Source organism: Aspergillus fumigatus, chromosome 2 (genome assembly GCF_000002655.1).
Source record: "Aspergillus fumigatus Af293 chromosome 2, whole genome shotgun sequence".
In the NCBI taxonomy this organism is placed as follows: Eukaryota; Fungi; Ascomycota; class Eurotiomycetes; order Eurotiales; family Aspergillaceae; genus Aspergillus; species Aspergillus fumigatus.
The window spans coordinates 4,018,679-4,041,947 of record NC_007195.1 but is presented as its reverse complement, the minus strand read 5'-3'; the positions used below and the strand labels follow the sequence as shown (position 1 = coordinate 4,041,947).

General features: G+C 50.9%; 7 protein-coding genes across 7 annotated transcripts; 2 read left to right on the top strand and 5 right to left on the bottom strand.

Annotated features, from left to right (window-relative positions):
• Positions 1-80: 80 nt before the first annotated feature.
• Positions 81-4,385, top strand: optB (small oligopeptide transporter, OPT family). The gene is made up of 3 exons (XM_750766.2): positions 81-800; positions 863-3,367; positions 3,439-4,385. The coding sequence occupies exons 2-3, from the start codon at positions 1,657-1,659 to the stop codon at positions 4,104-4,106; spliced, it is 2,379 nt and encodes a 792-aa protein (XP_755859.1). The 5' UTR covers positions 81-800; positions 863-1,656; the 3' UTR covers positions 4,107-4,385.
• Positions 4,386-4,413: 28 nt separating this feature from the next.
• AFUA_2G15230 (cytochrome P450) lies at positions 4,414-6,809 on the bottom strand. The gene is made up of 4 exons (XM_750765.2): positions 6,492-6,809; positions 6,045-6,430; positions 5,187-5,993; positions 4,414-5,125 (listed from the first exon to the last, which is right to left on the bottom strand). Exons 2-4 carry the CDS (start codon positions 6,344-6,346, stop codon positions 4,675-4,677), a joined length of 1,560 nt encoding a protein of 519 aa, XP_755858.1. The 5' UTR covers positions 6,347-6,430; positions 6,492-6,809; the 3' UTR covers positions 4,414-4,674.
• A 321-nt stretch (positions 6,810-7,130) lies between these two features.
• Positions 7,131-10,095, bottom strand: AFUA_2G15220 (DNA cross-link repair protein PSO2). Its single transcript, XM_750764.2, has 2 exons — positions 8,918-10,095; positions 7,131-8,862 (listed from the first exon to the last, which is right to left on the bottom strand). The coding sequence occupies exons 1-2, from the start codon at positions 9,875-9,877 to the stop codon at positions 7,270-7,272; spliced, it is 2,553 nt and encodes an 850-aa protein (XP_755857.1). The 5' UTR covers positions 9,878-10,095; the 3' UTR covers positions 7,131-7,269.
• Positions 10,096-10,146: 51 nt separating this feature from the next.
• AFUA_2G15210 (Sm-like protein LSM2) lies at positions 10,147-11,299 on the bottom strand. The gene is made up of 3 exons (XM_750763.2): positions 11,101-11,299; positions 10,774-11,024; positions 10,147-10,648 (listed from the first exon to the last, which is right to left on the bottom strand). The coding sequence occupies exons 1-3, from the start codon at positions 11,112-11,114 to the stop codon at positions 10,617-10,619; spliced, it is 297 nt and encodes a 98-aa protein (XP_755856.2). The 5' UTR covers positions 11,115-11,299; the 3' UTR covers positions 10,147-10,616.
• A 195-nt stretch (positions 11,300-11,494) lies between these two features.
• On the bottom strand, positions 11,495-15,640 carry AFUA_2G15200 (uncharacterized protein). Its single transcript, XM_750762.2, has one exon. It carries the CDS (start codon positions 14,642-14,644, stop codon positions 11,726-11,728), a length of 2,919 nt encoding a protein of 972 aa, XP_755855.1. The 5' UTR covers positions 14,645-15,640; the 3' UTR covers positions 11,495-11,725.
• Positions 15,641-15,718: 78 nt separating this feature from the next.
• On the top strand, positions 15,719-17,019 carry AFUA_2G15190 (ribulose-phosphate 3-epimerase RPE1). Its single transcript, XM_750761.2, has 3 exons — positions 15,719-16,254; positions 16,334-16,585; positions 16,654-17,019. The coding sequence occupies exons 1-3, from the start codon at positions 16,012-16,014 to the stop codon at positions 16,915-16,917; spliced, it is 759 nt and encodes a 252-aa protein (XP_755854.2). The 5' UTR covers positions 15,719-16,011; the 3' UTR covers positions 16,918-17,019.
• A 1-nt stretch (position 17,020) lies between these two features.
• AFUA_2G15180 (uncharacterized protein) lies at positions 17,021-22,754 on the bottom strand. The gene is made up of 3 exons (XM_750760.2): positions 21,494-22,754; positions 18,046-21,378; positions 17,021-17,963 (listed from the first exon to the last, which is right to left on the bottom strand). The coding sequence occupies exons 2-3, from the start codon at positions 18,259-18,261 to the stop codon at positions 17,172-17,174; spliced, it is 1,008 nt and encodes a 335-aa protein (XP_755853.1). The 5' UTR covers positions 18,262-21,378; positions 21,494-22,754; the 3' UTR covers positions 17,021-17,171.
• Between the last annotated feature and the right edge of the window lie 515 nt (positions 22,755-23,269).

The following is a 23,269-nucleotide window of genomic DNA, read 5'->3' as shown; positions in this document are numbered from 1 at the left end:
TCCTCCCTTTTTCTTGGGTGTCCAACAGTCGAAGGCCAAGTTCCTTCGGCTTTCCCGCTCCGGATTCTCGACCATCATTGGCGGCGGTTATCGTTGGCTTATCACGGACAAGCCTCAAAAGTGGCCCTGGGCGAGCGCCCCAGCAAGCTTATCATCCGTCTTCTTCCAAACCAATCCTCCACATCCTCCTCCAGCCCTTTCCATGATCCCATCAATCCATACCAAGTGCCATATCTGTGACCCAGTGTCATATCATATCTGTTGGGCTTCAATGTTGCCACCAGAATTTGAGATTCGGCCCCCCCCCCCATGCTAATCTCGTCTGTTCACAAGCCACATGATCCTTCGTTGTGTGGGTATGGAAATGCTCAGAAGCAAGCCAGTGGCTACTGTGTGATGCAGAAGACCACGCTACCCCGGATTTGGTACAAATGGCCGGTCTAATTTAGCACTAGCCAGCCCCCCGTCCTCTAGTCTTGTCTTTGGTCGCTTCACTTTAGTGTAATCAAGATAGCCCCGAAGTAAGTATTGCCTTTTCCTGATGTCGATCGCGGCTTCAGCAACAAGTTCGCAAGGAGTATTGTAGAATTCGACTGGTCCTGGCTTTTGCCCCACGGTCAGTAATTGGAAGGTAACCTGGGAAGAGGGGAGATTGTGAAAACCCAATTTGATTTGAGCAAAGGCGCCGTCGAGTCGAGTTATCCCTGAGACCTTGTGAGACCTGGACATGGGCTCGGACTTCCGGCGGGGCTATCAAAAACCGGCCGTTCCAACATCTAATGAATGCGGAGTTGATACTAGTAGGGCTCCCGCACGCTGCTATCGGATTTGGACAGTTTCTGAGCCTTCTCATTTCTCACAGAGCCCATCAATCTCTCTGGCTCGACCAGCGTGGTGGAGCGCTGCCCCCTCCAGAAATAAGAAAGAAGAAGCTCCGGTTGCGCCGCTTTTCCGGCCATGGCAACAGGGGCACTAGTATTGCTCAGTGACTGTCTCGCTGATAATCTGCAGCCTAGGTTCATGTCTTCCTTGTGGATGAAACCCAAGGCTGCGAACCGGTCGGGTCCCTCCAATGAAAAGCTATCATTGTCGAATTCTCCGTTTTCACACGTGTCGAGGATCACTTTGGAATGGCCCATCCTGGAACTGACAATTGATTAGACCATGTATGTATTAACTGGTTACCTATCAGGGTGACATCTGACAAGAGCAAACGACTTCCTCTCTCGGTGGCGGACGACGGGGCCCATCCCTTCCTTGAGATATGATCTTTGAGTGGCTGAAATCATAGTAAATGAAAGTATCAGAGATAACATGGCGGGTTACCGTCGGATATCTGATTGAATGGGGATAACGACACCTGCTGGGGTGATGGTTCTCGACCCGCGCACCACTCTCACTACCCTTATATAACGTGACCCCCTGCATCTGCTTCGCGTCCGACCTTCCTCCCCCTTCTCTTCCTCTTCTCATCCTTCGCTGATCATCTAATCGCTCCCCTGTCGATCGTGTATGGGACCAACCTGAGGTGGATCCTTCTCACGACGGCGCTGCTCCACTATTCACTGCTTCTTCTATCCTTTTACAGACCTTCTCCATTGAAGATCCTCCTGTGATATCTCCCACCCGACTCAACCGTTCAATCATCCTCTCAGGATGAAGGACAAGATCGTCGAGCCTACGGTCGCCGTCAGCGACAATTCTCTGGCGGACGAGACGGCACCCGATGAGGTCTTGAAGCATCTCAAGCATATCAAGGAGCAGCATCAGTGGGACCCCAATCTCCCCGACGATGTGGCCGAGGAGCTCGATGTGGCCTTGCACACGGATGACAAGGGCGCTCGTGTTGGCGTTGCCCACGAACTTATGGAAGATTCACCTTACGTCGAGGTTCGCTCCGCGGTTCCAAACTACGACGAGGGTGGACACACAAACACAATCCGCGCCTGGACTATTGGTCTGGTGTTCGCGACCCTTGGTTCAGCTCTCAACATGCTGTTTTCCATGCGCCAGCCGTACATCGTCATCCCCTCGTACGTGATTCAGGTCATCGCCTACCCGGTTGGAGTGGCTTGGTACAAGGTAATGCCCAACAAGCAGTTCAAATTCTTTGGCATCGATTGCAACCTCAACCCTGGACCGTTCAGCAAGAAGGAGCATGCTCTTATCGTCATCATGTCCAATGCTACCTTTGCTGGTGGTGCTGCTTATGCGACTGATGTGCTGCTCGCTCAGAGAGCCTTCTACAAGCAGCGATTCAGTTGGGCTTTTGAGCTTCTGTTGTGCATATCTACCCAGACTCTAGGATTTGGCTTGGCCGGCTTCTTCCATCGGTTCCTTGTCACGCCAGCCGCCATGATCTGGCCCTCTACCCTCATTAACTCTGCGCTCTTTAATGCTTTGCACGACCGCTCCAAGCCCGATCCCCAAAAGGTTTCCGGATGGACAATTGGCAAATACCGCCTTTTTCTGTACTGCATGATCGGATCATTCGTCTGGTACTGGTTCCCCGGATACATTGCTCCCTTCTTGAGTACCTTCGCGTTCATCACCTGGATCAAGCCCCAGAGTCCGATCGTCAACCAGCTCTTTGGTGGTTGGACCGGGCTTTCTCTCATTCCCATCACTTTTGACTGGACACAGATCTCTGGTTTCAACTTCAGTCCCCTGATCTCTCCGTGGCATGCGCACATGAATACTCTGATCGGTATGGTGATATTTTTCTGGATTACTACAATGGGCCTACACTATAGTGGTATGTGGTACGGCAAGTACTTGCCCATTAGCGATTCAAACAGTTATGACAACACTGCCCAACGGTACCAAGTGTCTAAAATTCTCACCCCAAATTATGAGTTTGATCAAGCCAAGTACGAACAGTATTCGCCTCTCTTCCTGTCCACCACGTTCGCTCTGAACTATGGTTTGAGTTTTGCTACCATCATCGCTGTGCTCATTCATACTGGGCTCTTCCATGGAAAGGAGCTGTGGGCGCGGTTTCGCAAGTTCGGTGAGGAGGAGGAAGACGTCCACGCGCGTCTCATGTCCCGGTTCAAGACCGTCCCATTGTGGTGGTATGCCGTGCTTTCACTGGTCATGATCGGAATGGGTCTGGGTGTTGTCCTGGGCTATCCAACTCATTTGAGCTGGTGGGCCTTTTTCGTCTCGTTGATTATTGCCGCTGTGTGGTTTGTGCCCATTGGTCTTGTACAGGCGACGACCAACATTCAGATCGGACTGAACGTCATTACGGAATTCATCATCGGTTACATGCAACCGGGACGCCCTATGGCCATGATGCTGTTCAAGACCTTCGGGTACATCACCATGTCGCAGGGCCTGTATTTCTGCCAGGACATGAAACTGGGTATGTCACTTATCAACACAGAAGAGTCGTCGAATTAGCACGAGCATAGAGCTGACGTGAGTCCAACCTAGGTCACTACATGAAGCTCCCGCCTCGCGTGACCTTCGCGGGACAGTTGGTTGCCTGTTTGTGGTCCTCGATTGTCCAAATCTGCACTATGAACTGGGCACTTGGAGCAATTAATAACGTCTGCGACCCAGAACAGGCCAACCACTACACCTGTCCCAACGGCCGCGTATTCTTTAATGCTTCCATCATTTGGGGTGTCATCGGCCCCTCCCGCATGTTTTCACCTGGTCAGATATATTCCGGCCTCATGTGGTTCTGGCTCGCAGGTGCCATTTTGCCCGTTGTCATCTACCTCGGTGCTCGCTACTGGCCTAAGAGTCCCATCCGGTTCCTCAGCGCGCCCGTCATTTTCGGTGGCGCGGGACTGATTCCCCCTGCGACGCCACTGAACTACCTCAGCTGGGGTATTGTAGGTCTTGTGTTTAACAGACACATCCGCAACCGTTTCCGCGGATGGTGGATGCACTACACCTACGTTTTGTCAGCAGGATTGGACGTCGGCCTGGCGCTGTGCACCATCCTGATCTTCCTCACACTCCAATTGACGAACACGGATTTCCCAAGCTGGTGGGGTACCAACATCGCCGCCGACACCATGGATGCCTCTGGTAGCGCCATCCAGGTTGTGTTGCCAGAAGGTGAGACTTTCGGCCCCAAGTCTTGGTCTTGATGCCGTGCAGATGGCAAATTCAATCAAACATGCGACCCGTTAGATACAGGCAGAGCAATGTTTGTCTGGGCTATGGAGATGTTTTTGTGGGGCCCTCTGTGGTGTTCTTCTGTCGTTTAGTGCCTTCCTGCCTGACTGGGCATGCAGCCCATGGCATGATAATAATGTGATGACTTACCATAATGCTTGTATGGAGCTACTTTCAAGGTCATAAAATTCATAATCCGACAACAACTTCTAAGGCCATACTAAGACGGAAGTTCGGATTGCTTCGTAAATATTGACATTTACACCCCCCCCCCCCCAACCCCCACCCCTGCACCAACAGGAAGCGCTGCTCAGCAGCATTATGCAGAAGACCGAAAAGAAGACGCCAAAGATATCAACAACGCGTAAGGGAAATGATCACTTCAAAGAAAGTGAATCGTGTATATGGAAACATGTGAAAAGGAGAAAAAAAAATTTCTACAGCTAATTCATTGCATTATCACGAGCCTCCCAACGGTTAATTCCTCCCAAGTCATATCCTTGAATTCCACCAGCCAACATATTGCTAGCTGGTAGGTGTTCAAACAGAAGCATGCACAGCCCTCCGCTTCATCCCAACAATCAACCCAAGGGGCTTGCGCAGGAAGCCCTCACGCGTCTCCATGGGTCCATCCTGCTGCATCTCAAACTCGAAGAGCCGGAAGATCGTGCCAGTCATGACGAGTAGTTCCATCTCAGCGACATTGCGGCCGACGCAGGCGCGCGGACCAGTGGAGAAGGGAATGAAAGCGGCCTTTTGGCGCGCGGTAAGGCGGGCGGGGTCCCATCGTTCGGGGACAAATTTTTCGGCGTCGGGGCCCCAGATTTCCTTGGAGCGGTGGATGGTGTAGCTGGGGACGGAGACCACGTCGCCGGGGTAAAAGGTGTGACCGGAGATGGTGACTGGGGGGTTGCCGGGGGGTATCTCGCGCGGAAGACCCATGGCGGAGGTGCTGTGGATGCGCATAGTTTCCCAGATGACCCACTGCAGGCTGTAAGGGTTGTTAGCAAGTGGCGAAAAGGGGGAGGAGCGAACAGGACATAGGGACATACTATGGAATATCTTTGACCATGGCGTGTGTGGGAACATCGACGTCGTCGGGAATAGCCTCGTCGAGAACCTTCTGGAGCTTGGGGATGACGCCGGGAGTTGACATGCACCAGTAGAGGATGGCGCAGGTGGTGTTGGAGGTGGTGTCCGAACCAGCGATGAGCTGGGTCAAGGCCTCGGCAGTGAGTTCCTCGCGGCCGAGCTTGTTGCCATTGCTGTCCTTGCCTTCCATCAGGCGAGACAGAAGATCGACACGGGTGTTTTTCTCCATGACTTCGGGTTTGAGCCGCTCGTTGACACGGGCAACGGCGATACCAGCCAGATTTTCAACGGCTTGAACGCCATCCTTGAAGAAGCGGTCGGGGAGATACTTGGCATAGGGGATAAGCCTCGGGAGACAGCCGAGAGTAGCAGAGACCTCACCACGGCGGTTGAGGACCTCCACAGCCTGGACGTAGGTGGGTTCCGAGTCAGGAGTCTTTCGCATCTCAGCTATATCCTTGCCCTTCTCGAGCATTCCAAAGGGGGCACCAAAGGCAAGGTCGCCGATGATGTCAAAAGCCAGATAATTAAACCAGTTGAGAGCGTCGATGGTGGCATATCCGGACCGGGGATTACCATTGAGCTTGGCGAGCTTGGTCCATTGCTGGACGAACAGCTCAACGTTTTGGTGGATGTACTGCTCGAACTGGCCGATGGACTTCATACTGAATGTATGAGAGACAGTCTTGCGCTTGCGGGTATGTTCTGCACGGTCGCGAGTATTGAAAAGACCGCGGCGAATCGAGACAAAGGCATCATAGAAATCGCTGTAGGGTAGTAAGTAGACATTCAAAAGATATCATGGGAATACCACATACGCTTTGAGGAAACCATTTCCGTGTCCGTAGATAGCCTGAATTGCAGCGTCGTCCGCAATGGAGACATGTTTTGGCGCAATGCGAACCAGTTTACCGTATTTCTTGTGGGCCTCGTCCACCTTCAGGAATCGACGACCTCTACGGGCCTGCAGGAGCAGCCAGAGGTTGCTAAAGGCAGCAAACCTCGGAGAAGGAATATCATGTAGGTGCCATTTCTGCAGGTACGGGATGACGTAGTAAACGGCAATCAGGCCCAACAGGATCAAACCTGCGTTCTGCAGGCTGAGGAGGTCGGTGATCATTGTGGCTCGACCCTAAATTTCAATCTGCAAATCTGCCAGTTTGAAGCAGGATTGCTGAGCTATTGGTCACTACTGATGGAGATACTATGTTTCCATCAGTTGCAACTAAGCGCACATTTGATGTCTTCAAACCAGGGGAACTAACCTTGTTGGTAGCTAGCTAAGTGTGCCTCTCGGGGAAACACTTTTTGCACGCTAAAGAATGATAAGCGAAGAAACGGCCAGGATTCTTCCCAAGACAGAGTCAAGTCGATCACAAAGTCCCAAAATCTAGTCCATGACACTCTGCTGATGATATAGTCTGCTAACTAACCATCACAGACACTGCAACGATGCAGCAGTTATTTATGGATTGGAAGATTGGGACGGATGAGGGGATCCCCGAGGCTATCCAAATGACGGATCTGGGGCTCGGGAGTCTGGAGTTAGGCCAACAATAGGCCAACAGCCGATCTTCGACCCCGACACTGGTGTCACCGCTCGGTTAATCTGTTTTGACTCTTGGTACGTACTAGTTCCAAGAGTGGGGTTGACGATCATCTTGTTGGCGGTCGTATAAGTGGCTAAGACAAGCCTTGTCTTGTAATTGGAGGTCCATACTGGTGATGGTGAGGAGGAGGAACAAAGTGGTCTCGTGGCCTGCCTGCCTGGATGGGTGCCTGGATGGGTGCCTGAATGCCTGAACCGCGAATGTGTCAGAGATGCGAATGATACGGACTACTCACAATATATTGCAGATCCTTGCGTATTTACAGCTGACAAACTGAGCTTAAGAAGGCTTGTGCTAGTAGTGCGTGAATGGTGTGGAGCACCTCAATCGATCATTATATCCGAATATGTACATGATTTATCAGAGTATAGAGAGATCGGTAATATATGCTGCCTAGGACTATGTACACCTCTATCAACAGTAGGCTGCACATTTACCATCGTTCTCCCTCTACTCGGTACAGTCCACTCTTCCTCTTTTCGGCCTCCCACCGTTCGAACCATGCCTTCATTCGCTCCCGGCTCTTCTGGCTACCCACATTCACGGTCGGGATTATCCGTCCTATGCGTAAGGCACAGCAGAACATAGTCAGCTCACGGAAAGAACTGTGTTCGCTGTACGGTACCCCGTAACACGCGCTCTCCCTGGTACTGCCTCGTTGGGGTGTCAGATCGCGTGCCGAAAATGGCGTTTTCCATTGTGGTGAGTGCAACACCGTGGAGACGGGTGGGTTGTCCAACGTTCGACCTGTTGGCGGACGGTAAGTCCACCCCGTCGGCCGGAAGCCTACAACGCGTGAGAAATGCGGCTTCATTGAGTCCAAGTAGTCGGCCAGAGTTTCTGCACGAATCTCAAACAGCGTCTGCATATGCACCTGAGCCTCAGCTGGATTATCGGTGAGTAGTGAGGATAATTCCGGGTCTTCTAAGCACTCGCATACTCGCTTCTTGGCGGGCGTCGCATATATCTTGCTCTTGAGTGCTCGAGCAATACCGAGACATATTCGCTCCTTGCCGATACTATATGTCCCTATAACGACAAGCAACCGCCCCTGAGCCTGCGCGGCCTGTTTGTCTGAGTTGCCACGGGATCCGCTCATCGCAGAAAAGAACCGGCTCATAACCTTCCCTGCACCAGAGCTTTCCTTCTGCAACAGACTCTGACCTACACCTTGTTCCGGATTCTGGTCGAGACTGACACACAAATTCGCGCATGCTTCGATGACATCCTCCTGGCTGGGGAACGCATACTTAGGACTCAAATATGTCGTGTCAAGGTAACAAACGTCAATTTTCTGTTGGCGGCGTTGACCAGTAGTAGGGTCATCTACTTCCGGACGCAGAAGCACATGTTGCACATGTGTGGGAGATGCTCGAAAGTCTCCACAGTGCAAAATTCGTTGTACTCTGGCAGATGGTCCGGATCCCATCTGTTTCTCGAAAAGGAAAATGGCGCTCCCAGGGCAGTGATTGGCCTCGATCATTGTGACATGCACTCCATTCGTTCCAGGGACCTCTGTCTTCTTCTCAAATGGCAGGTCTACCACCCATTTCGGATCAACCTTGAGTTGCTGGCGCACTAGATTAGCTGTAGCCCTGCTACAGTAAATAGGGCCATGTCGCCAGGACGATGTGAGACCCATATAGTGATCACTATGATAGTGACTGAGAAAATAGGCGTTACAGCCTTCCACGGCGCCATAGCGAAACGCATCCACGCAGATGGAAAAATTAGGAAGGATCTTGTAGAACGGACAAGTCCGTTGATAAGCCTGCTTCCCGCGGGACGCAACCTCTCCTGCCGCGGCACTTGCCCAAGCAGCGTCCTCAGCGTTTCCAGCCATGATCATTGAAAAGGCTGATCTTGACTTTATACCGCCCGACGAGAATGGGTCACGTTGAGCTGGTCGTGGAACGGCAGCCCGATCGGACCGCGATAGTGCTTGCCTCGGAGCGTTTGAGTGTGTTTCAGCTGAGTTAGCCGTAGGCTTCCCGTCGAGACAATCGTTTACATGCAGGCTCACGTCCTGCAACAAATTAGGCTAGAGTCCAAGGAATAAAAATCCAAAACCGGCATCTTACCGCCTCTCTCAACCCTGATAGATCTGACTGGCATATCGGACATACAGGGCCTTCATCACCGGAACATTCGCCAACATCATTCATCCCAACGGAGTCATCCATGAGGGTTGAGTCAAGGAAATCCGCCTTCTCGCCAGTATCTTCGTCTGCGTAAAAAGGATCAGGGGTATCGTCGTCGTCTAGGAAATTATCGTCTTCTATATTGTCAAAATTTGCGAATTCATCGTCTCCTGCGTAACTCGTGGCTTCTCTTACCAATGAGGGCGCGACGACAGCGGGCGGTTGCTCTTTAGTTGCCTGTTTGGCATTAGAGTTGCTCGTTGGACTCTTTTTCTCGTTCGCCGTCGTAGTCTGCTCAAAGCTCGGTACTTCCTGGTCTACCTCATCGAAGGCACCCAGATCGACCCCCAAATCGTCCTCGCTGTCTGATTCATCGATGAAAGGACCACTGACTTGTCGGGTCTTGGGAGGTTTGACCGGGCGGGGGACATCGGCCTGATCAACCGCCGATGAAGAATCCACTTTTCGTCGCTTGACCGAGTTTCCGTTCTCATTATATCTCGCACCATCTGGCTGCTTCATACCTTCATTTTCGTCCTCAACCCCCCAGATATCATCCGGTGTCTTTGACCTAGACTCCCGAGATTCCGGAATACCAGTTCCCGTTTTCAATGAATTCGACCCCTTCTTATCCTCCAGAAACAGACTCCCAGCCGTAGAACTTGCTTGGGAGCTATCTTGTCTGCGTAACGAAATGGGACTGTTACCGCTCCCACTCGAACGCTCGACCTTAGTAGCAAACTGCGTAATTCGAGGCTGCCGCGAAGTGGCTTGCGGGGGGCCGTCGGCTTTCTGGAAGAAATTCAACAGACTGGCATTCCGTTTCACCTGCGTTTTCTGGTTTGAGGCGGGCGCTGCCTTCGATGGAGCAAATCCTTTTCGCGCCTGGGCGCCCGCCATTGTCGATCCTCAGAGGGATACTTGCAAAGGACTTCGGGCAAATCGGCGCGGTCTTGCGGGTACGTCGTCGTGCGTATCACGATGGCAATCCGTATATCGCTCGCTCCAGGAGCATGCCTTTTGTATTCACATAAACTCAAGAAAATTTTCCGTTACTGTTGTTCAGGAAACATACAAATTCGCATCGTCATGTGTCGTGATATTGGCGGTTGAAGAAGCCAAAGCAGAGGGTGAAAGCCGCGGCAGCGCGGCGAATCTGATTTTCGCGACGCGAGGTCACGTGCATATATGGGCTTGAGTGCCATTTTCTACACTGACAGATCCAACTACATTTGCTACCATTTGAGAGAAAGCGTACAATAAGGATAATGTGTTCCTGAGTCAATGATCCTGATTGACAGATCTAATCTCGTCAGGGCTTCCGGACGCCCTCACTTCCAAAACCCGAGAGCCATTCTAGCGTCCGATCACCATCGAGGATATAAGCCAGTTGTCAGAGGGCAGCTGAAGCCTGTAACAACCGTTATCTCGTCCATCGAAATCATTAATACGCCCCTCGCGTGGCATCATATGCTCAGCCACGATCACCTTCAAGTCCAACTTGTAGCACTCGCCCGCAACCGATTCGTTCGTGGAACATAAGTGAGATCGCATCGTGAGCGACCTTGCAAGAGATAATTGAGTGATAAGCATTATCATAGACAGATAACCTCTAAGAAAAGCAGAATTCAATCACCGATCACCTAGCCTTTCCGGCTTGGTTTGCTGCCTCTGCAGGGAGACTCCAAGTTAGCATCCGTCTAACAGAAATGATATGATTCACCCAGGATAGAGGCTCAAAATCAGGCAAGAGAATCGCCCCAGCCGCGCTGGATCCGCAGTATCTCACGACGTACCTCTCCGCGTAGCGTCTTCTAAAAGACCAACATCAACCTCTGACCGCGGCAGCATGACATATCGCACCACGCTGCCACGGATGAACATGTTCTTCACGGAGGAGAGATGAGGGTACTTGTCTAAATCGAGGACGTCGACATCGTCGAGCTTAATGTTGAGGTATTGATCGACCGACTTCAAGGTTCCGCGGATACGAATGTCATTCTTGAGCTCGATTGTGACGGTCTGGTTGGTGAGGGTCTTAAAAAAACTGCAAACCCGTAGAACGTCAGCTAGAGGGCCAGTCAAAAGTGGTGATGCGCCAGGTTTTTCTCTAACTCTCATACCTGAAGAAAAGCATGGTTGCGACCTTAGGGTGAAGGAGGGGTAGTTGAAGGAAATATCAAGGCGCTATCGCATTGCTTGTCAGGTTTTGTAGATGGATGATATACTGCTTCTCGTATCCCTCTCTGATGCTGATCAGAAACGCAAAGGGCGAAATATCCTGAAGTTGGGGAATTGAAATTCATGTCGCATTGCGTCGGCTGGGCTGAACTCAACAGGATATTGTCACGTGACTCTGTATATTGTTTAGCAGGAGCCACAGGAATAAACATCAAGGGTATTGTTGATAAGTAACCACCAATTCGACGGGCATAAGGAACAATATGACGACTACTTCTACATTGCAAATTCTTCTCAGCAAAAAATATGGGTGGGGTCTTACTCAGTAAGCGTGTCTACATCTCTGCGCTGATGCATATATATAGCAGATCGCATAAATGCTCAATTGAGCTAAATGAGAGCTCGCCGGACAAGGTATGTCAGAAGTATGTTATCGGGAGTCCTCAATCGTTATTACATTATAGATTGCCACCAGGGCAATGGGGTATCAAACTATAAGACCGATCCAACCAACATAAAGCATCATCAGAAGAGTGTAGTTCGAGAAACCAGTTCTCAGTCAAACGGTTAGCCGGTCCGAAGACGCGAGGGCGGCATCTTGCGTTTCGGCTTCATCGCCCATCCAGATAGGCAGGTCCAGCCTGCGCCGTTCTTGCGGCCCTCATCAAAAACGCTGCCGATGCCTTCGAGCAACCGGTGTCGCTCACGACCCATCTCCACTTGCAATTTGAGCAGCCATTGTTCCCACATCCAGCCTCCAAAGAGACCTGTTACGCTGGCGATGTCGGCCGTGCTGCCTACGGGTCCGTGCACAGCTTCATATTCGTCGACCCAGCTCTTTACTCGAGGGTCTGGCGTCTCTCTGGGAAGTTGTGCTTGTACAGGCTCATTGCCCATAGGCAGAAACGTCCATGCCCTCTTCACACCTACGAAGCCTGCGCTTCGCAAGCGCCCGAGGAATCTCTTTGTTGGTAACGGGTCATATCCTCTAGTTTTGAGGTTGAAAGCAAACTCAACCGACGCAGCAGTGGCATACGGTCCCGCGCGAGAAATCTCGGCGTCCATCACGAAGAACTCCAGATAACCCCCAGGCTTGAGGCAGCGGCGGCATTCCTGTAGGCAAAGGTCGTACTCGTCGTGCATCTCCCCGACTGGGCGCTCGTTCTTCAGCAAGGCAGGAAGTGACCGAGCCGAGATCAGGTCGAACTTGTTGTCCGGGAAGGGTAATTTCCACAGTTGTGCCACGGAAATCTGGCAATGGTTAGGTGGGCCTTTGATGCCATGGTTTACTGCTTGGTGCTCGGTAAACACGGTGTAGACTTTTACGTTGGGATAATCGTGGGCAAGTTGCCATGCCCATTCGCAGGAGGCGTGTCCGCCCAGATCCAAAACCCTCACCCGGTGTCCTTTAGGCTTTTGGGGAGGTGCTTGTTGTGCAGTGGCCATGGAAAGTCGACTCCTGGCAGGACTAGTGACCAGGTGGCCGCCATTCAAGTACCTGAGAGCATCCATGGCCCACATGGGCGGTCGAAGCTGAGATAAGACCAATTGCTCCTTCTCCAGGATGGAGAATTGTGCCTTTTCTGCCAATGCCGACGTACGTACAGAATTGCGGGGAGCTTGTGAGAATGGACCCTTGTAGGGAGGTCGTTCGGGGCGCACAAGCTCATAATGTCCCAGCAAACAATTGATATGCATGCTGAGCAAACCTGATCGAATTGACTGTACAGCGTCAAAGCGTGTGTTCCGATGAATGAAGCTGTCTCGACGAGTCGAAAGCCCAAGCACCGATTGGAAGCCTCGCCAATAAATCGAGTCTTTACTTGCCAGGGCAGAAGGTGGTCTGGCTGCTTCAGATACAGACTCGGCAGAGCGGACAGACTTTTTGCGACATAACCCAGGGGCGTTCTGCTCACAATTATCGTGATACCCTTCGAGAGCGTCAGACTCTTCACTCTCCAAGGAGTTGACAGGGTTAGTTTCGCGGAGTGCAGCAAGATAGGTCTGCTGCGCCGCCAACCAGACACTCGTCCGATCCAGACTCGACATTGCCTTTCTTTTCAGTTCCTCCTCGTAGTCTTCATCATGATCCTGGCTTTCGCAATAGGTGGCAGGCCTGGAAATCTCGTGCACTACATCCGCTACAGGGCTCACAGGGCTGTCTTGGCATCCCAGGGGAAACAATGATGCCTCGGAGGGTATTTTGATTGCAGTTGGGGGTCCCTCGGGTACATAGGTCGCAGTTAATTGCTCTTCGGTGCATCGCTCGGGACATTCAATGATTTGTTCGACTACTTCTCCATCATCGCGACCAAAGGGTAAGTTGTAGAAACTTTCCGCGACGGCAGAAGAGGGAGGCATAGTAGTTCTTGGAATCGACCAAGTGTGACGAGCCCGAGCACCAAGTGACGCAAAGAATCCTCCGGGAGAAGGTATACTGAGCCCACTAAAGCTGTATCCGGAGAGCGCTGATGCTGGAGTCGTATCATCGGTGCTGCGAGGACGCTCCACAGGTAGCTCGAGCTGCCACATCTCTTCGTTCTGAGCAGATGTTTCTGACCAAGGCTCCGGTGTGCCGCCCAATGGGATGTGCCTCAAAGTTGTGAGGGCATCTTCAGGGAGAAAAATACCACCATCCGACGGCAACGTAGACTGGCTGGGAATAGGCGGAAAGCTGCCGAGAACGTGTTGCCAATCTTCATCCGGGTTCTCAATGGCTATCTCAATGCTTTGAACTTCGGGGTCGATCCCATCGGTGTCAATGTCCGCATGTCGACTGTTCATCATTTCCGGCCGCACATGCATGTCCGCGTCCCAGTCGGCATCTGGAAGGGACTGCAAGTCTGGAGTTATTGGCTCGCTGCTATTAGAGACCTGGTCCGAAGTTACACTGCCATCCAAAGATGGAGGTGCATTCAGAGCCGGTACTGTTCTCGCAAGCATGGACAAAGCAGCAGGTGAGACTGGTATCTTCGGCGGCGGTGTTGGAGGAACTGGAGAGCTCTTTGGCACATTGTGTAGCGAGGGCCACGCGGTCGATGATGGTATTGTGAGGCTGGGGTACCGATTCCGATTTAGAGGCGAAGTCATTGAATTCCTTGTAGTGGGAGATGTGAGGCTCGTCGGTCGGGAGCTTGAGAATGAAGTGCACTCGTCGCTCAAGTCGGAGTCCACATCTGTAACATCATACAGATCATCCAAGCTCTGCATCTGTCGCTGCCATTCCGTGTCCGAGCAAGATGACGTCGTGCCTGCTGATAACGGCGAGCGAAGACGATTCAGCTTTGAGAGTGAAAGGCTAGAAAGACCGGCGGTCATGAGCTTCAGCTGCGGGCCTGAGGTGATTGAATGTAACCCAACACCATTGCTCTCAACTTTGTCCGAGTCCAGACTCTCGCTTGCTTCCTCGATTATGGTATTAAGTTTCGTCCCTCGGACCTGCCGAGAGGGCGGACATCTCATTGAAGTCCGAGAAGCGTCAGCCATCCTGTGCTGCGGTATCCCCTGTTGGTTCCGCTATTATATTCCACCCCTCCGTTCAATGACTATAATCTGCGGCAATGAGACAAATCAACGGTACTTCTAGGGTATCTCAATCACAGGCGACACCGGTCAACAGGTCTGCCAGTATTCGTAAATCAAGGGACGATGTCAACGAATGGAGCCCAAGCTTCCAGAGCTCGAGGCACTATCACAAAACGTAATAAAGAAGAAGAGAACCACACGGTTGAGGACTAGGTGCAGAACATGAGGTTGTAGCGAACGACGCTGATAAATACAACCACATACCTGGAGACAGGCGCGGGGATCTTAAGATCTCGTCATCATTTCACACCAACAATCACCCGTGCAGAATCTACTGCACAATTGCGCACCTTAGGACAGGAAGTCCTTGAGAAAGGCCTGGTAGAAGTGCCACTATTGGTGGTTGTGTAGCTGGCGCGTCGCCGATAATAACAGCTCAGGCATCTTTGACCAAATCAGGGAGGATCTCGGAACTACTGAACCTTGAACACACCAATTAGGACGAACGTGAAGTCCAAGGGGTCTGCAACTAAGCGCTGGAGGTGAACATGCATATTGTTCACATGAGGAAGGGCACTGATTGGTGAGACGCAAGCGCCGAGTGGCTATGTTTAGAAGGCTTCGAGCAGACAGATAGGGTAGGAGTAATGACTCAACAACCAAAACCTCCCTGACGGACATTGTTCCTTGATATTAATTCCTTCCGCATGGTCTACCACAGGCTTTCTTGCTTGAATGTTCCTTTCCGCTCATCATAGTCGGAAAGGGCGGTTAAATTCGGAGGCATTGAGTGGTCACCACTTGGAGAGCCAGCAGAGACCCCAAGAAGACAACAACAATACTCAGGTCATTTGGGCCATGTTTCTAATAAAGAGCCAATGGCTGATGAATCATCGGTCCGAGATGGAATGACCCTTGATGTTGCATGATTGCCCTTTCCCATAAACATTTGTTGATGTGGTTGTTGCTTGTCTCAACCCCGGTTCAGGCATTCCGGCTGGCTACCCCCACGGATGGATCTACCCCACGTCCCACGTGAAGGCCACGACCCTAGCCCTTATCAGTGACCAGATTGCCATCGTCGGACTGACGTCGACCGCCAGCGGGAGCAGCGGTGATGTCGACGCTGCTTATGTTATTTTCCCCTTCTTGTTTAGCTAGCTAGGATTGGCATCTTTCCAGAAAGCTCTCCCTGCTGTAATTCTATCTGTACAGCTTTTTTTCTACTACAATTCCCATATACTGCTACTACTACTACTACTACATCTCGCTTTCTCAGCTGTTCAGCGTTAACTACATCTACAAGCCCCTCTTTCACTCACCCCACCATGTCTCCTCCAGCAATTATAGCTCCCTCCATCCTCAGCGCGGATTTCGCAGTCCTGGGCAATGAGTGCTCAACAAAGATCGCGCAGGGGGCCGATTGGTTGCACGTCGATATCATGGACGGCCACTTTGTCCCCAACATGACCTTTGGCGCCCCTGTGGTCACCAAGATCCGGTCCCATGTGGACCGCCCAACCCAGGCCCTTGGGAAGGGTACTTTTGACTGCCACATGATGATAATGGAGGTGGGCGCACATCCCTCACAACCAATCTACACCATCCAGAGCAGTCTCCTGAGAGAAACACGCTAACACTCCTCCACAGCCCCATAAATGGGTCAAGGAGTTCAAGTCCGCCGGATGCGATCTTTACTGCTTCCACTACGAGGCCGCCATCTCCTCCGTCGCTGCAATGACCCCAGAAGACAAGGAGACCAGCCGTTTGACAAGCCCGAAGGAACTCATCCGCTATATCCACGACGAGGGCATGCAGGCGGGCATTGCCATTAAGCCGGATACCCCCGTCGACGTCCTCTGGGATATCCTGGAAAACAAAGATGAGAAGGAACGGCCTGATGTAAGTCTTCATTATTCGGATACGCATAGGCTACTGGGTTTCATACTAACGGATCACTGTTGCTGTAGATGGTTCTTGTCATGACAGTACACCCCGGTTTTGGAGGTCAGAAGTTCATGGCCTCCGAGCTTCCCAAGGTGAAGGCTCTCCGTGAGCGGTACCCGGATCTAAACATCGAGGTCGATGGTGGCTTGGGGTTGGGAACAATTGACCAGGCTGCGGATGCCGGTGCCAATGTTATCGTCGCTGGTTCGGCGGTGTTTGGCGCTCAGGACCCCGCCGACGTCATTGCGAAGCTGCGCGAAGCTGTTAACAAACGCCGCCAGACATAAACATATACTTTTATAGAAAGATGTAATTTACCATTCTGGTCTACGGTCTATCTACAGCGGTGCAATTTTCAGCCTTGACTTCTACGCAGGTCTGGGAGAACATGGTTCAGTAACTCGGCATTAAGATAATCTAAATCTGAACATGATGAGACAGACAGCGAGTAAGAATTGCAGCTTGGTATCATACACGAAGGAATCATGCAAGGAAAATTCTTTTGAGCTTGAAGCACGCTCTAGGAGACTGTAACCATGCCCTAATCTTCAATAGTCGACGTCGCCTTAGGTGCATCCTTAATATCCTGTTTTTGGGTCTCCTTGCGATGAGTTTTCTCATCAGTCTTGTCATCCTCGCCGTCCGACTCTTCCACGATTGTCTCATCTTGTCCTGCCCGCTCCGCATGTTCGTTCTTCAAAGCCGCTAAGATTTCTTCGTGACCGCCAGATATTGACTTGCGCAAGTCCTGAGCCACCTTCTCCATTTCCTCTGGGGAAGTTGCGGAGACAATAGAGCCGCGGTGATGTTGAACTAACCCTAGAGCTTCAGCATTATCAGCACGGAAATTGGCAGACGATTCTGCGGCGCACTCGGGCACTCTCAAAGGTGGACGCCCTCCACATCCCCCGACAATTTCCGCAGGAACCACCGAGTGCCGACGTACAGTTTCTTCTCCTTCTTTATTCTCCCCACTGCTAGGGGGCTCTCCCTTCTGCTGTTCAGAATCTGCGGAGGTGTTGTCTTTCTTAACATCTGCGCTCGTGTTGCCTTTGGCCTTTGCCGCAGCCTCCGCGCCCGCCTGTCGCAAGGCAAGCGTCACGGAATCATCCTTTTGCTCCTTCGCCGGTGGGCTCTGGATTTTAATTGTGCTTTGCTTCGGGGTTGCGCTTTGTGCTGGAGGCTGTGGGGTAGCAGGGGTGGCAGATCCAGTGTTCGTCTGGGAGGTAGACAGAGGGTAGCTGGTGGCAGGAATGCTGTCGAAATCTTCCACGCTATCGATGTGCATCCTCAGCTCACCGTACTCATTCCACTCCTCGATGTCCTCTAGATCCTACATGGGCGAAACTATTAGTCACGTAGCTCCTTCGCATAGCTGTGCCTCCTTTCATCAGGGGGGCATCAGAAAGACCTACACCGACAACAGTGCCAAACTTCACCAATCCAGGCAATTTTTTACCCTTGGAACGACGGCCCCACAGCTTACGAGCGGCATCATCAGTAGCCACGTCAATTGCGCGAAAGGGAATTTTGTTGGCCTTCAGAATCGTCTCCAACCGTGCAGTGGCGGTGACAATGTGGGATGACCCCGCAGTGAGGGAGGTGTAGAGATAGAGAGTAGAGTCGGACATGCTGAGGTTGCAATGTGTAGGAAAAAGAGGGGAAACTGATGACGATACAAAGGAGAAGTTGGAAATTTGGTATCTGGTGATACCGAAGCGAATTGTTGCTCCTCCTTTTTCTCCAAGAATTCGTTATCTCCTTTTTAGAAGCGGAGCGAAAAAGGGCCTATGACGTGGGCTGGAGCTCGCAACGCCTTAAAGATTATCACGTGTTTCTGTGTTGTTTGCAAACGCGACAATTGATGCTTAAGTGAGGTCAGACCGTAAATCCCATCAGTTTATCCAGCAAGAAAGTGATGATCAGAAAGAAAGAGTGATGGTTCTCTTAAATATTGCCTGCGAAGGACCCAAGTTGCTGCTATGTGTAGTTCCCTCCCAAGCTAATCCCCAGTGCGATTGTATGGGAGACCCAAACTTAAGGCGTGGCGATCTGACGTCAGGCAGACAGTTCCACCCATTTCTAGCATGATGGACGCCCTTGGTATCTATCCTTGGATTTCTCTTTTTGGTACACCTTACAGTCGCTCGTAGTATGGATTGCAAGGTGATTGTCCCAAAGACAGGTACCCCTGTCCTGGTGGCCAACTGAGATCGGCCCGCCAGAAGTATCAAATTTGACTTACATGCCCCTTATCATGCAAATGTCAGCTCTGAATCCCATTTGGCCATTCTGCGGATGAGTGCCCCGTAGGTTCTACAATATAACGCCATCTATCTGATCCGCTATGGAAGGACTGGGAATGCTGGAGGTTGATATGTTGACACTGTATGGGCATAACTCCCTTCAAAAATGGGTCATCGACGGCAGGGAGGCTGATGGAATGTTATAAAGCCGTAGGAGAGGTACTCAGTACTCCTTCGCACATAAGACAGAGCACGAGAAAAGTCGACACCATTCGCCACCAGTTAAAATGACAACCTTCTTCTCTTCATTGATCCCTCCGAAATTCACTTCTCAGGGATTTGTATCCACGATGGATGCGTCGTCAAATAAACTCCTCTGTGTGGATGCTCAGTCATTCGTCTGTCATGCGAAGCGACGGTGGCAGAAGATCTATCACAGGATAGAGAAAATCTCTGAGTATCCCATCACAGTTATAAAGGCGAGTCGATAGTCGATGAGTCTCTCTCCCAAGACGAGTTTGAACAAGCCAACCCAGGATGAATTTATAGAAATTGACGTATCCGCACAAAGATGAGTTAGCTGGGTTCCAAATGATCACGCGAATCTGTGTAGTCGAAAGACGGTACTACTTCACTCTGTACTTCCTGAGTCCGAAAAGAGAAGTCTTGATTTGAATGTTGTCTAGGCATTCATGGGTGACAGGAATACCTATGACTGCAAGGCAACTTTGACCCAGCCAATGAAAAGCGCGAAAGCGTCTGAGCATCAACCGGTCGCGCAGTCCTGACAATGGGGAGACCATGGCGCTTAGACGAAAATGCTACTCTCTCAAAGAAGGAAACTTGCCAAAACTCTACCTGTTCACTCGAGTCTTAGCAAGTCTTGGGGAGAGTTGGAAACATCAGAAACCGACTCTCCGCAGGCCTGAGCGCAATATCCTGGACTACTTAGCACGATGACACTTTTCATCAGGCTCTGCTATTGCAAGGATCTTGTCTTAATGCTAAGTCCTCGCCGGATTGCCTCTCGACTCTCAGTTAGAGACGTCACCGATAACACGAAAGCCTGAGCCTCACCAAGACGAGACGGGCTGAAGGAGTGTCTGTCGACACCTGACCCAGTAGATACCCATTGGGCAAACATGAAAATATGGTGCCTTGCCCACCTTTATAAGGGAATTTTGCGACGAGGCGCAGAGCTGAGCCATATGTCAGCTTTCCAAATCTGGTTGCCAACATAGTCTGCTAAGTCAGAGCTGAATCTAGACGAAGGCGAAAGCTGAGCAGTTCATCAGAGGGCAGAAATCTACACCTTATGTACTTCGCCAAAAGAAGATGGCGATCAGATGGGGACAGCAGCATAACCAAACTAGGCAACAACTCTAGCTTATTGATATCATGTAGACATGGAGGACTAGTTCCATGTTGTTGATGACCTGGTCAACCCTTGTCCTTTGAGGCTTTCAGGCAGAATGGTCTGGTTCGGGCATCTGGCTTTGCACATGCTCGAGTTGAGGGCTTGCTGAGACACTTTACAGCCCGCGATTTTATGAGCAAGATCTGACTTTGTTCTTTTGTCTAGCTCAGTGTTTTGAGGTAAGATGAGGCCTCGCTCTTGTGAGCATAATACTCAATTATCGCGTGCGCCCTGCTCCGTAGCTGATTTGAGCAAGAGGAGTCATGTGTTCCCTGCCGCCGTGGCTTTGCCTCTCATGTTTGCAAAGGTTTCTAACGGAATAATCATTGTATGGCATGCGCACATGAAACTGCTATGATTGATGACGATAGTGGCCATAGAGTAGTAGCAGATGTGAAGGGGATGCGATGCCTACCGTTTTCCATCTACAAAGAGTTTCGCTACATGGGTCTGATCTACACCGGATGGTGGCCCCACTTGGGCAAAAAGGTCACTTCTGGTCCAATGTACACAAGATTAGCAAAGCCACCAGTGAAAGTAGGAAGAGAGCGTGACCGTCGAGCCTATTTTTGGCTATCTGGAGAGGGTACCTGCGCACTCTGTAACTCCGTAGATATCCAGATATCTGACACAGGGGACTATGCACCATGTAGCACCACTATCACGAACGAATTACAGCGCTGTACTCCGTACGACTGACTCCATTCATACGACGCCCCCGGTCATGATCGTTACGTAGCCGTTAAGCAGGATCAAGGCCCACGGTGACCTCATCAACCTGGCTCGCGGCTTGGCTTTGTGCTCCATATTTGAGATCTGGAAGATGAAACGAAATTGCCCGGTGGCCGAAACAGTATCCATCGGAAAGGAGAAAGACCTGTAGATCATGCAGCCCCTTGGATAGCGGTGACTGTGAGGAAACAAAGACAGTCTACTAAAGAACACGTAGTACTTAGAACCCGACCGAATACTGAAGTATCAGGCCTCTTTGGCCAATTCGAGTAATTGCACGGAGACCTGGAGCACAGACGAAATCAATCACGTGTAACACGTGAAACGTTGCTCCTCAGCATCTTCACTCAAATCTAAAATCATCCGTCAGTCGATAGTGGCAAGATCATCATCCGATGTGCCTGTCGAAAAAGAAGTGATAGATGCGACTTCAGGAGTTCCAGGGACATGGCGGCACTGAGCACATACCCCGTAGTTCAGTAGGGAGTGTCCTGAAAATTCTTCGGAAATGGGTCTCAAGTTGGGGACGGCCACTCGTGGCCGGGCATGTGACCCTTGGAAGCCTCCCGAATGGTAGCACGGGAAAGTTCCGTGGTCGGAATGGGTTTATTTTCGCGACGGCTCGATGTGGCATCTCACCGCTGTAAAGGCATGGGTGATGGCAGGTGAATGACGCAAACTCAGAAGGTATCGTTTAAGCTGATGGAGTTCGCTTTTGAAGACAGACTGCTGTGCCTTTGCACATAAGGGTCATTTGGGCAGCAAGAATAATTGATGCCTCAGGAATTAAATTCTCGTGTGTCAATTTTCGCATTGTCGTTACCTTGATAGTCCCTTCGAGGAACAACACTTTTTGCCATACCACTACTAGCCTAACTCCAAGCGCTCGAAAATACATATCTGACCATTGGCTAGAGCGTCATCTGAGCGTGGAGTTGGCCTAAGACGCCCGGCGACTGGCAGCAAGGTAATGACGGATCCCAATGCGGTGTAGGCTAGCAACGTGGCAGACCTCGAGTCGAAGGGCACAGTCAGGTCACTTTCTGGTCTGCAACCTGTGGCAGTACTACGTGCTCAAAGTGTTGCTGACGCTGCTGAGCCTAGCCACGCTGGCTGGGAGGGTGCCGTGGAAAAGGCGATCTCGCTGGTACCGCTGTAGGCGCGCTCAGGGGATGATTGAAGAAGTACTTCCAGTCATAACAGCTATCCGCTGAAGTGGATAGCCAGAGAGAATTATGAAGAGAATTAATAAACTTTCATCTGTTAACGCCTAAGGCACATGAATTGAAGAGTTACACGCAATGTATCTACAAGTTGTCCTGGCCATTAAAACAACAAGAGATCATGCTGGATTTTCGATGTCCGCAGGACACCATATGGTGATGAGAACCAATTACGCTGATGATAGTAGCAGTGAAATTTTTCTCCTATTGTATTTCTTCATTTCAAAAACTGATTTTTGAGAGTGGGAGGACTCAACAATACTCCGTAATGCATCTTGTTCGCTGTCCTGCTGTCCTGGTGGCCGGGGGTTTGGTTGGCACAATCCGTTTGGCTGCCTCACTTTTGAAAGACACCGTGTTCACCTGTATTTTTCGAAGGAAGATAATAGTTTCTGACCACTGTCGTCACCGCCTGGTCTTTCAAGATAGGTTAGACAATCCTACCCAAAAGAGACGACATCATTTCACTGTGGACAACTGGAGCTTTCTTTTTCTGGATCCTTGCGCTATAGACGTTGGCCAGTTAGCGGTGATCCGGTATTGCTAGGTAATTTACCTCACAGGTCACACTTCCCCTTTCCGCCGATCGAGGATGGGACAATTCACCCTCCATTTTCTGTAGTACTCCCTGATCCTGAATCCACTCAACTTGAACTAGACCAAGTAAGTTAGTGCCTTAGGTTCTTGGGGCACCTTGCCCTGATGAAGTAGCGATCAACTAACTATTACCTAACTATAGCTGGGAGTTGAGGTTTCCTTCTCCTATAACTCCCAAGCTTGATTGATCCACCTTTAGATGGTGTCCTGCTCATCGGTTGGCTTGGACGAATCAATGTGAAGCAACGTCGTCAAACCGATATCCGTATAGTAATTGGAAAATAACTCAGGTAGAAAAAGAAAAAACAGAGAAACATTTGGCTTCTTCTCTAACCCAATCGTATGAAGCCAAAGAAGTCAGAAGTGTTCCAGACCTTCCATTCTCCCAGAAGTTCGTGGACTTCATCGTCAATCTCCATCAACG

Coding starts and splice junctions, on each gene's coding strand:
- optB (XM_750766.2), top strand. CDS start 1,657: ATGAAGGACAAGATCGTCGAGCCTACGGTCGCCGTCAGCGACAATTCT. Junction 3,368..3,438: donor CTGCCAGGACATGAAACTGG/GTATGTCACTTA, acceptor AGTCCAACCTAG/GTCACTACATGAAGCTCCCG.
- AFUA_2G15230 (XM_750765.2), bottom strand. CDS start 6,346: ATGATCACCGACCTCCTCAGCCTGCAGAACGCAGGTTTGATCCTGTTG. Junction 5,994..6,044: donor GGAAATGGTTTCCTCAAAGC/GTATGTGGTATT, acceptor ACTACCCTACAG/CGATTTCTATGATGCCTTTG. Junction 5,126..5,186: donor ATGGTCAAAGATATTCCATA/GTATGTCCCTAT, acceptor CAACCCTTACAG/CCTGCAGTGGGTCATCTGGG.
- AFUA_2G15220 (XM_750764.2), bottom strand. CDS start 9,877: ATGGCGGGCGCCCAGGCGCGAAAAGGATTTGCTCCATCGAAGGCAGCG. Junction 8,863..8,917: donor TATCAGGGTTGAGAGAGGCG/GTAAGATGCCGG, acceptor AATTTGTTGCAG/GACGTGAGCCTGCATGTAAA.
- AFUA_2G15210 (XM_750763.2), bottom strand. Junction 10,649..10,773: donor AGAAGACGCTACGCGGAGAG/GTACGTCGTGAG, acceptor GTCTCCCTGCAG/AGGCAGCAAACCAAGCCGGA.
- AFUA_2G15200 (XM_750762.2), bottom strand. CDS start 14,644: ATGGCTGACGCTTCTCGGACTTCAATGAGATGTCCGCCCTCTCGGCAG.
- AFUA_2G15190 (XM_750761.2), top strand. CDS start 16,012: ATGTCTCCTCCAGCAATTATAGCTCCCTCCATCCTCAGCGCGGATTTC. Junction 16,255..16,333: donor GCCACATGATGATAATGGAG/GTGGGCGCACAT, acceptor ACTCCTCCACAG/CCCCATAAATGGGTCAAGGA. Junction 16,586..16,653: donor ATGAGAAGGAACGGCCTGAT/GTAAGTCTTCAT, acceptor CTGTTGCTGTAG/ATGGTTCTTGTCATGACAGT.
- AFUA_2G15180 (XM_750760.2), bottom strand. CDS start 18,261: ATGTCCGACTCTACTCTCTATCTCTACACCTCCCTCACTGCGGGGTCA. Junction 17,964..18,045: donor AGTTTGGCACTGTTGTCGGT/GTAGGTCTTTCT, acceptor TCGCCCATGTAG/GATCTAGAGGACATCGAGGA.